This window comes from Thamnophis sirtalis, unplaced genomic scaffold, assembly GCF_051295495.1.
Source record: "Thamnophis sirtalis isolate CommonGarterSnake01/CBP01778 unplaced genomic scaffold, rThaSir2_p1.2 scaffold_6, whole genome shotgun sequence".
NCBI classification, from domain to species: domain Eukaryota; kingdom Metazoa; phylum Chordata; class Lepidosauria; order Squamata; family Natricidae; genus Thamnophis; species Thamnophis sirtalis.
In genome coordinates this window covers 46,603,733-46,615,941 of record NW_028261386.1, presented here as the reverse complement: position 1 = coordinate 46,615,941, position 12,209 = coordinate 46,603,733, and the positions used below count along the sequence as shown (strand labels likewise).

Here is a 12,209-nt window from a genome sequence, read left to right as displayed (position 1 = left end):
ATTACAACCATGTGTAGTGAATAAATGGGAGCAGAGGGTAGCTAAATTTCAAATTTACTCTCATTCTTTTTCATGTATAGAAACTTCAGGATCTATCATGTCAACAAACTTCTGCAAATGCAGTAGGCAGGAAAGGGAAAGGGAAAGGGAAAAACAGTGTAAGGTGGATAGGTGATGTAAATAACATTTAAATGTATATTTATTTGGATGCATTTCACTACAAATTGTTTATAGCAAGAATAATCTACCTTTCTTCAATAGTTCCACCTGCAATAGCTATTCACAGCATGAAGCTAACCTACCACAGTTATAATTACCAAATTTTATATAAAGTTATTCAAGAAAGGAAGGATTCTCCCAATAAAAAGTAGGAAATTCTCTTAAGAAGAAAATGATATCATAACAAAAATACCAAATTATATGTCATACAAAATGTTCATACTTTTTTCATGATGTCAAGTGTTGTATTGGTTACATAAAGTACTGTAAGGAAGGAACCTTGGAGGTCTACTAGTCCAACCGCCTACTCAAAGCAGATGACCTTATACTATCCTGGTCAAATCGCTGTCCAGTCTGTTTTTGAAAATCTCCCATGATGGAACATCCACAACTCCAGGAGGCACGTTATTCCATTAATTAACTGTTCTCCCTGTCAGAAAAAATTCTCCTTACTTCTAGGCTGCATCTCTAACAAGCGTCCATCAATTACTTGTTTTATTGAACTGTTGATAGTTTATTTAGGAAAATGTCATAAATTTGAAATAGGATATTAAATACAAATAAAAAAGCTGAAGGGGGTTTCTGCCTCTATTGGAAGACATGGAAAAGGGTTCTGTTCCTGTAAAATATAGGAACAGGACACTCTTTCAAATACAGCAAACATTTACCAAAAAATATTTTGAGGGAAGTCCCATTAACTCTCTACTTGATTAAGAGAATCAAATTGTGCCCACTGTACAAAATTCTGTCTCATAGATTTAAGCTACCTTCATAATATACTTAGGATCTCTTAATATTATTATAGTTGATATAGGACCAATAATAATAGCACTTAGACTTACCGTATTTTTCAGAGTATAAGACTCACTGGAGTATAAGATTCACCAAGATTTTGAAGAGGCAATTTTTAAAAAAAAGGTTTTGCACTCTGAAGACCTCCCAAAAGCAGCCTGTTTTTCATGAAAATGGGTCCGGTTTTTTTTTTTCCAAAAAAAGAGGGCATGAATAGCCTTTAGGAGGCTTGTAGAGTGCTCCTGGGGATGGACCCCCCCCAAAGAAATGAGCAAAAAAAGAGGCATGCATAGCCTTTAGGAGGCTTATAGAGTTCTCCTGGGGCTGGGGGGAAAAATGGCCAATTTTTCACTCATTTCTGCCCTCCTCAGCCCCTAGGAGCACTCTGCAAGACTCCTAAAGACTATGCACGGCCATTTTGGTGAAGGGGGTGCGGTTTCGGGAGGCAGAAAATGCTGCATTCAGTGTATAAGATGCACTCAGATTTTCAGCCTGTTTTTTGAGGGAAAAAGGTGCGACTTATACTCTGAAAAATATGGTATATACCATTCTATAGTGTATTACTGCACTCTCTGAGCAGTTTACAATATAAGCATTATTTGCATATTGCCCCCAATAATCTGGGTCCTCATTTTACCAACCTCCGAAGAATGGAAGGCTGAGTTGATCAGGATCGAACTCCTGGCTGTGGGTAGAGTTAGCCTTCGATACAGCATTCAAACCACTGTGCCCTTACAGCTCATAAAACCAAGTGGTGCACATGATCTTTATCATCATATGTTTGCTCTATGAAAATCTCTGTGTCTCTCAAATGGACCTAAGTCATGTGGAAGCTCAATAACTATCCATTGGTTTGTATTTTGCCTGAAGAGAACTTGGGAGTCAACACTACCTGTACAATACTTGATTTATGACCACAAGTGAGCCATTGCTAAGCAAGACAGTTGTTAAATGAGTTTTGTCTCATTTACCACCTTTCTTGTGATAGTTGCTAAGTGAATCATTGCAACTATTAATAACATGGTTGTTAAATGAGTCTGGGTTCCCCATTGACTTTGCTTGTCAGACAGTCAGAAAAAGGGATCCCATAACATAACCCCATCATAAATACATGCCAGTTTCCAAGCTCACTTTCAAATGTGGCTTGCCTTCCGGAATATAGGACTCCTGGACTTCAGCCATATATTTACTATCTTCTTGGCACAGTATAGAAATATTTTCCCATTGCTTTTTGAATATGTTTTCAGATTTTTCCATCTAGCCTACAACTTAGATCGGGTATAGGTAACCTGCAGATTCAGAGCTGCATGCAGATCTGTGGGACCTCTGCTGTGGTTCCCTGTCAGGTGATCCCATCAGTGGCAGCCCCCTTTTCACCCTCCCCTTCCAGTCACTTCTTGCCTGGCCTGAGAAGGTAAGGGCAATGGCATGGAGAAGCAACTGAGGCTGATTCTCCAGTGCCTCACTCTTGCTGGAGCTTTTCTGAGCCCTTGTTGGTGCTGGGCGTGCCTCAGTTGCTTGGGGAGACCTGGAACCTGTTCTCTGCCCCAAGACACTGGCCCAACCTGATGATGACCGATGCCAGCCTTGCTAACATGAGGGCTGATGGGGTGGGAATAGGATCTGGGAGGAAGGGATGATGGAAAGGGTCTCCCATACATCCCTGGTTAGCTTCCAAAGTGGGACGACTTAGGTCAAACTAGATGTTTAGACAAATGAATATAATTCGGGATCCTCAATTTGTTTGAAAAGTAGTTGAAAAGCTCCATTAAATTCAAGACTGACGAGAATACTAGGTCTCTCTTTTTTCTTTTGGTCTAAATCGTATCTTTCTATTCCTATTATTATCACTTGTACAGATATGAACCCATAGTGTTGGCCTTGTTGGCTTAAATGTCTGTTTGGACCCATGAACACACAACTCCTAATCCTAAATAAGAAGGTGAAAGGTTGTTAAGTGAACAATCAAATGCTTCTTCTCTTTTTTCATCAATGTTTTTAGCATTAATGTGGGCAAGGACTAAGATGGATAAGAAAGAGAACATGTGTTTGCATGCAACACTGAATTTATTTTAAAATTAAAGATAATTCAACATTCTATGGTGTATTTATAGGAAGAAATAATTTTTATCAATAGACCATTATATAAAGTTTACTTTATGCTAGACTTTTAATCCCAAATGCATGATCAAAATCAAATATCTATAAAATATTAATCATCTTTCAGAACAATATATTTGCGGAACAATCATATCATATCTGCAATGTATGTAGCATACTCACAACAAATGTGTCTTCTACTCTGGCGATCCCTTTCCCAAATATGGTCCCTAGTTGATCTCCAACTCCGGCCAACAGAAAACCAAAGAGTGGGATTCCCAGTAAGGCATAGATGATACAGAATATTTTTCCACCTTCTGTACGTGGTGAGATGTTCCCAAATCCTAAATTACAAACAACTTGAGCTGTTGATAAATCAGTTAAAGGCATTAAATTACACATCTAATTAGCACTGCAGATAAGGAAACTTTTAAAATGTTCCTTAGGAATACAGATCCCATTAATTAAAAGATTAATACAGAGATTCTATACTAATTGGATTGCTAAATTCATCTCAAATTGAACTGCATTGTGAATTCTTCAATCAAATAATGGAAAGACTCTCTTCAAAATGCAATCTCTATAGAGATTTATTCAGAAATATATTTAATTCATTTCAAAGATAAAATTTTCTTATAAGTAATTTTCAGTATTATACTAAGTTCTCAGAGAGAGTTATTAAATAATGTGCAGCTACTGTATGAAAGGTTCTGGTACCACTAGCACACTATTTTAAATCCTCTTTTTCCACTGTCCACTTATAGTCACTGACTATAAAACTTACAACTTTAATTGCACATACCAATAGCACTTAGACTTATATACTGGCCCATCGGGCCTCACAGCACTCTCTAAGTGATTTACAGAGTCAGCATAATGCTCCCAACAATCTGGCCTCAGAAGGATGAGTTAACCTTGAGGCAGTGAGGATCGAAACCTCTGGCAGTCAAAAGAATTAGCCTAACCACTGTGCGACCATGGCTCTTCATGTAGACTGGGTGATTCAATCTTATATTCTATTTTCCTTCCCAAAAGTGTTGTATAAATGATTGCATATAAATGTTATGACTTAAGATGCAAGCAAGATGTCAAGGTCAATAATGTAACTTTTCATATATTCTTGGTATCCTACAAGGTTCCTACTCTACCTAACTCATAAAGCATTTTAATTTTAAAAAGAACATTAAAGTAGCATGTTGCAAAGGCCTGTCTCAGACATATCCTGTATTTCCAACAATACTTCTCACCTCCAGATAGATTTCAGAGGCATATTTAGAAAGTAAATTATTGGAACTTACATCCAATGGTTTGTATGCCTTCTGGGTCTAGGTCTTTTATCTGGCAACTATTTTGTGAGAGTGCTCACAATATATCTTCAAACTCCAAACATCCCCCAGTCCCCTAAACTTTAGACAATCACAGAGCTTTTGGAACAAAATTATCATATATGATCTTAGTATTATGCTTACTTTTATATCGTCATTATCTTTTTAAATCAGGAATAGAAATAATCTATAATCCATTTCTTTTAGTTTAGCTTCGGCTGCTATATTGATCAAATCAATTAAATTGCCTTCATTATATCATCATATAGAGGTTGTTATCTGGCACTGTTATTTTGCTTTCTCTAATTTGGTAAATGCTTTCTTTAATTTTGCAAACATGGTTTTGTGATTTGAACTTCTGTGAGTACCTATCCAGCATTTTCTGACTGAGCAGTTAGCCCTATTCAGTCAGCAAATGCTGGATAGGTGATAAATGAAGTTCAATCCCATTTTTTTTGCTACACAGTATATACAGTAGTCTGCTTAATTTGGTGTGGTCTATCTCATAAAGTTTGAAATTCTTTTAAATTGTTAGAAAATGGAATCTATTGTAAAAAAATTGGATTATTTTTGTAGAAGTGTATTAGTTTGTCTCCTGGTTCAACTCATAAACCAAGTCCAATTTTTCCCATTATTGTAAATGCTATTTTATTACCATACATGGCCTTCCAATGTCCTATAATTGATATGATGTTTTTCTTTGTTTTTATGATGATACAGTGCTACAACTTTCCATGAAACTGTTCAACTTCCACCTCCCCTTTATCTAAGATTGAAGCATAAACCAATTTGTAGACTGGCGTCACATGAGCTTGAATTTTTCTATCATTTTTAGTTGAATCCAAGCACCGAGTTTATTTTTTTAATTAACAATGATGATTATTCCATTTCTTTTCTAATGTTCTTGTCCTCAATATATCTCATGCTGCTTCAATGTGAAGCAACCATTTCATTCTATTCTGACTGCTGCTGTTCTCACAGCATCAGGTTTATCTTGGTTCATGATTCTGATATTCCTTATGCCAACTGTATGTATATTTTGACAACACTGAACCTTCCTTTTGCCTCTGGCCAAAGTAGTTCACTCAAGACCTTCTGATCGTGGGAGCATATCTTCTAATATTATGGTGACATTGCCCTGGTTCAGTTTTCTTGGCAGAATACTGAAGTGGACTTTTATTTATTTTTTATTTAGTGGATCCTATTTAGTCTGGCTCCTTCTCTATTATCTGCTAGGATGGGTGGCTCTGCTGGAAATGCATCTTCCTAACAAAATAGCTGATGGCATAACTGGGATGCCCAATCTCCTTGACTACCACAAAGTAACAATCTATGAAGGAGTGCCTATTTGCATCTGAATGTAGCCATTGTCTTATCTATGATATAGGGCTTTAAATGGGATATTGGGATCATTGCCTTCTGGTTTCATTAATAAGTAAGCTAAAAACAGCAATAGGAAAATGATTAGAATAACAATATGATGCAACATTAAAATAAACTAAAGGTTGGAAGTGGGACCAGTTACCTTGAGAGGTGATGGATTTTCCTTCAGGCTTGACAGCCACTTGTCTGAGATTTTATTTGCTTGTTTGTTAATTTTTTATTCTGCTCATCTCCCCTACAAGTTACTCTGAGCAATTTACAAGTTATAAAACAGGTAAAATAATTAAAATATTGAAAAGTAAAAACTGAGAGGATGTTGCGACGATACAGACTTGCGGTCTCGATGCTCCAAGACCGCAGCCAATACTTTTGCTGCTGGGTGGGCCAACTGGACCTAAACCGTCCCGAACAGATGGTGAACAGGAAGAATATGTCTTGCTGACCTCAGGGACATCGCAAAGTCCCTGATCGATGCAAGAGAAGTTCTTCAAGCCGGTAACAAAAAAATCCAGCCAAGGCTGACGAAGTCAGGGTGGCTCCAAAATGGAAGGATACGGAAAGAGAAAATGTTTCCAGCTGGTGAGGAACTTTTACTGTTTTAAAAAGAGACTGCCTATAAAAAACTTAAAATTAATTTAAATTGGAGAACAGAAGAATCAAGCAGCGGAATTAAATTTGGAATGGTTTTGGACAGTGGTTATCTTACTTTTTAAATGCTATCTTCATGGATGGAATTTATGCAAGCGTTTTAAAACAAATGAATTACGTTTTCTTCTTCTATTTTTTCTTGTATTATTCACTGTAACCTATGGTCTAAAAATTTTCTGTTTCATTACTGTGGGTGTTCTTCTAACCCATTTAAAAGTTGGACTCTTTTTCTAACTTGAAATACAAAAAAGATACAAAAGAAATAAGGAAATTTGCAACAATAACACAGCTACTCGAAGGCTGGGAGGTTTGTGTATTGGAAATGGAACACTTTTTTTCTTCACTGATTGTTTTGGCTTGGCACTACAAGGTCTCACTGCTTGGTTATAGAGAGTGATAAGAAGGGAAACATACAGATGTCCCTTTGAAGTATATCTTTAACCAGAGAAAAGTGAAAACAAACATTTTGTGAATCTATGTTTAATTTTATTAACCTTCCAAGCTAAAGCAGCTGTGTTTGTTAGCTGGAGAGAATTGCACAATTTCAAAAGCAAACAGAAATTTTAAGCTTGTAAAAGATATTTTCAGAAATACAGAAATTATCAAATACATATGAGAGGATAGAGAAGAAGCTGGCATAGAACAGCAAAATATGATGCAGAAGTTGAGGATGTTTATCAAATGCAAAATGTGGTGGTTAAAACTCAAAAAATCAAAGTGGAAAATGAATATAAAGAGATTAAATCTGCTGATATTTATGGTGATTGGTTTGTCTCTGAAAATGGAAAGAATGGAATACTGAAAGAGGAATTAAATGGAGAAGAATTTTATCCCAAAACACAAGATACAGAAGAAGAAAAAACCAAAGAATCTATGGATTTAAAGAGAGAAATTTTATTAGGAAAAGCATTGATAACACTACTGACAATCAAAGATAATCCGACTAAGGAAACAGGAAACAGAAAAAGGGCATCAAGATTACATGAGAGATTTTATAAGCAAGGAGTTGCTAAGAGGAGTCCATACAAAGTTGATCAAGGAGATGATTAGAGGACAAGCACCACAAATGGCAGAAGATATGAGACTGTTTTGCTATTGGAAAGATACAGGTTAATAGATGGAAGAATATAATTTAAAACTAGTTAAACTTAGTGAAATTTATTGACAATAGATATAGTTTATAAATAATTGATAATGTTACTAATGTATACAATGTGTAGTGTTATGATGAGTATAATTGGATATGAATATTGAATGGTACCCATGTAAGGAAGATTAGTAATCCCTTTGGATTATACATAAAGGTTAATAAAAAAAAGAACCAAGTTAGATACAGTTAAAGTTTTGATTATTAGGGGGAAAATGTTAAGATACAGGATATAGTCAAATAAAAGAGGGATAAGAATAACAACATATATATAGATATGAGTATAACATAAGGAAACTGGATGTAAACTTTAAACAGTGATTTGGAAAGGAGGATTAGAAAACTTTGTTATTAAATATTATGGATGTTTAGCTAGAATAGGACATAAGGATTTAGTGTTAGTGGAGGATTTTAGAAATAGTATTACTAGAAATAGTAATTGAAAGGCCAGTATGTGGTTATATATTAAATTTTGGTATATTTTATGATGAAGGATGCTTAAACAATTATAGTCAAATGAAAATGGAGATATGATGATGGTGCTTTACCGACAAATGCGCGATAGACATATGCGCGCTGAAAAAACCGCAATGGACAAATGAGCGCAGTCAAAATCACTAATTGATTTTTGACAATAGTGCACCGACAAATGCGCGCCGACAAAATCACGTCATCAACAACCCTAACCCTAACCCTTTATTGTGCTTGTCATCACGCTTTTGTCGGCACGATTTTGACGTCACGAATTTGTGGGTACGATTTTGACATCGTGTTTTAATCAGTGCTATTTTGTCGGTGCGCATATGTCTATCGTGCATTTGTCGGGTCACGGATGATGGTGACATGTATAAATATTTGAGTTAAAATACTTAAGTTAATATGAATTATGTTTGTTGACTGTGGAAGAGATGCACAAAAGTGTTTTTGTAACTAACTGATACACTTTCTATAGCATGTAAGAAGGATGTTGTATTTGTTTTAAATTAAAAAAAATTAAAATATATTAACTTTGCAACTTTAATAAGATTTGTATAAAATCTTAATAAAATATATTAAAAAACTACACAGATTAAAATAGTATTACTAGAACTGAAACTAAGAGAGCTAAGAGATGGACGGGAGAGGGATGAGGTCTTCTTATCCCATCAGTCACTGAGCAATGAGTGGCCTCCACAGGACCCCAGGTCAACCAGCAAAGCCAGATGTTATACCCATCTGGAGGACCAAAGGAGAGAAGGAAGCTCTCACTTTCTGGTAATAGAATGTTCCATGGGAATGGGGCCACATCACTTCTCCTTGACCCCACCTTCTTCAATTCCTTAGCAGAGGACATACGTAGGAAGTCTCTTCTGCTGGCACAAATGGGGCAAGCTTATACCAATGTGCCAATGTGCCATTGTGGAGAGGCAGCACCTCAAGCACCCTGGATCCATGCCATGTAGGGCTTTAAAGGTAACAATCAAGACTTTGAATTGGATCCCAAAGCAAACTGGTAAACAATGCAGCTTGCACAGTAATAGTGTTATATGTGTAATCCTAGGAACTCCCAGGACTGAGCATGCTGCTGCATTCTGCACCAGCTGCAGCTTACAAATACTCTTCAAGGGTAACTTCATGTAGAGTGTGTTGCAGGAATCCAGCTAAGAAATGATTAGGTCATGAGTGAATATCCATTGGGTCTCAGGATCCAGGTAAGGGCACAATTGCTGCACATCACAAAGTTGCACCAAATCCTTCCTAGTCACAAGTGCCCCTTGCTCTTTGAGCAGGAATCATGAGTCCAGAAGGTCCTATGGAAGAGACACTTTTCTTTAGACCTTGAACTAAAAAGGACATTTAACTCAATAGCCTAAATGGCCACTTTCAACTCCATAGTATTATTATTTTATGAAACCATGAAATAAAGAAGTAGGTTAAAAACTGAAAAGGTAATATTTAAGAAAACTAGTATAACTAATGAACATGAAACCAGCATTGATGAATATGAAAAAGCTTAAAACTCATGGCCACATTTGTATATTAATTCAATAAATAAATAAATAGCATATTCCGTGGCAATTTTTATTTGGCAGAGAATATTATCATATAATGATCTACTTTTAATTCAACTTGTTATTCAACAGGTTTTCTTTCATTATGATTTGTACTGTTTCAGAATAATCTATGTATCAGCTCACAGGAAACCTTTTTTTTTTTTTTTTTGGGGGGGGGCATTGAACATTTCTAATAAACAGCATTCGTTTGCCACTGGGTTTTGGAAGAACATCCAGGAATTGATCTGCAGAAATTGTTCATTTTCCTTATTGCATATAATTGGCTCATTTTCAATGTACATATTATTTAATTTTCCACAACTGGACCTAGTCTGATATCAAGGGGAGGGGCAGAAACTGGTGTCAACAGCTCTCATATAGCAAAAGTATAGATTTCCTAGAAATCAGGATTAACATTATTTCCTAGAATTGCAACCTGAAGTGAGCAGCAGTGATCCTTTGTCAGTCTTTTCAAGCAAAGGACTGTTTTTTGGTTGCATAACATGTAAAATGTGCTTAAATGAAAAGGAATACAATCAAATCTAACCTTATTTTTTATTTTAAACAAAATGAAATGTTTTAAGTATTTCAAATTTTTATATTCTGGCTCTTTATTTATCTAGCTCAAACATTAGAGCAGGGGTGTCAAACATGATTTCATTGAGGGCTGCATCAGGGTTGTGTTTGATCTCAGAGGGCCAGGAGGCGATGGAGCATGGCCGGTGTGGGCGTGGCCATGGTGGCCATGTGACAAAGGCTCAAGATGCATTTCCCCCCTTTGCGTTCAAAACAGCTATTCCAGACAAAGGAAGATTTACTTTCTGGCACAAATAGTCTCAATTCCGTAATATAGAAATTAAAGATATCCCAGTTGCTATGGGGCTTGAATTTTTTGTTATAGAAGCAGAGCATAAATGAACTGACAATTTCTCCAGATGTCTCTAAAACCTGTCTGTCCAACAGCTTATCAATCTTTGTTACTATCTCTGACAAAGCCCTAGAGGAGGACTTACTATTGGTAATAATTTACAGCATGTTATAAGTATATTATGTCCACAGTATTTTGCTGATCTACTAATTTAGTCACTATTTATTAATGGCTGGAGTAGAATGACATTTCTGGGGGGGGGGAGTGGGTAACTGGTTATTTGTGAAAAGTTCTACTAACTCAACTTTAGAAACAGCAAAATCTTTGTATTTCTGTAAATCTCAGGAGATGAAATAAATGGTTATATATTTAAAACGCAAGTATCCTTCAGATAATGCAAAATAAATCACATTTTTTAAAACATGTATTGTTTCTAATATATAACTTTATATTAATTTATGCTCCAATAATATTTTTTTAAACTAGATATTTTAAGGGTGTTATGATTTGTCAGGACCAGCTCTAGATTTTCTTCTTCTTTACTTCCATCATAATCTACTTTAATCAATCCAGATACAGAAAAATATAATATATAGAATTTACATTTCTTAAATATAGTAATCTGCTGGCCATATGATCACATTTAAAGGATATGGATCGCAGCATATGATAATCAGAAATATTTGGTTGTCAGAAACAAACTGCTCTGCCACCAAAATCTTATTTTTTTATATACTGCAATACAACTGATTTTTTTCTGGTTATAAGAAGAACATAGCTTTGTCCAAAAGTCAAGGACAATTTTTTCATTAAGGAAACAGGGACTTAATACTTCCTGTAAATCATTAAAGCACAGGAAAATTAGACAAAGAGCAACAGTAATGGACGACAGTAATAGTAAATTTTAATGACTTTTAAATGGCATCAATGTGTAAAGAAGAAGAGGGCAAGAAAATAAATGTTACATGGCATGATGCCAATCCTTAAAAGGAAGTTTAGTTATGAACGTGGCATTTTATTACTCTGTTTAACTCCCTAACTCTGTTTTATTCTTTAACAAGTAGAAAATAAGTTGAAATCTGTCACTTTAACATGCTTTTTATTCTACAGCAGGGGTACCAAACTCGCGATGACACATTGTCATCACATGATGTATCGCAACTTTTTTTCCCTTCACTGAACCTGGGGTGGGCGTGGCCAGCGTTTGACATCCCTGTTCTACAGCATGAAAGCTGAAATCATTCTCACATCAAATCAATTTTGCAATATCATCCCAATTATCAATGCAATGAGACTTAAAAGAATATGTTCACCCACAAACAATAAAAGAGAAACATAGCAGAAAATAGGGTTCGGAAGCACTTTGGATGTAAAGGCAAAAAGAGCACATGGGGAAATATAAGAATATTCTAGAAAAGCTCTCTGTACTTCTTAAGAGCAGCTTCATCCTGCAACTCAATCCTGAAAAAGATGTGGGTCAAATCACCCATTAAAGCTGGTGGGAAGAAAAATGAAATTCAAGAAAATGTGAACACTGTTTCTCTATATAGGGATTGTTCTTGAATAATAGTAATTGTTGCATTTGCTCTTCTGTGGCTGATCTACAGTTTTGGCATTTCTTGTGGATCTGTGTTTCTCAACCTCAGCAAGTTTAAGATGTTTGGACTTCAACTCCCAGCGTGCTGGGTGGGAAA

At 35.8% G+C, this 12,209-nt stretch overlaps 1 protein-coding gene across 1 annotated transcript in view; it reads right to left on the bottom strand.

The window, feature by feature from the left end:
* KCNK2 (potassium two pore domain channel subfamily K member 2) overlaps positions 1–12,209 on the bottom strand; it is a 71,030-nt gene that overhangs the window by 22,752 nt on the left and 36,069 nt on the right. Inside the window, exon 3 of the mRNA XM_087717792.1 lies at positions 3,295–3,455. Within this exon, the coding sequence (XP_087573918.1) occupies positions 3,295–3,455 (161 nt within the window). The remainder of the gene's footprint in view (positions 1–3,294; positions 3,456–12,209) is intronic.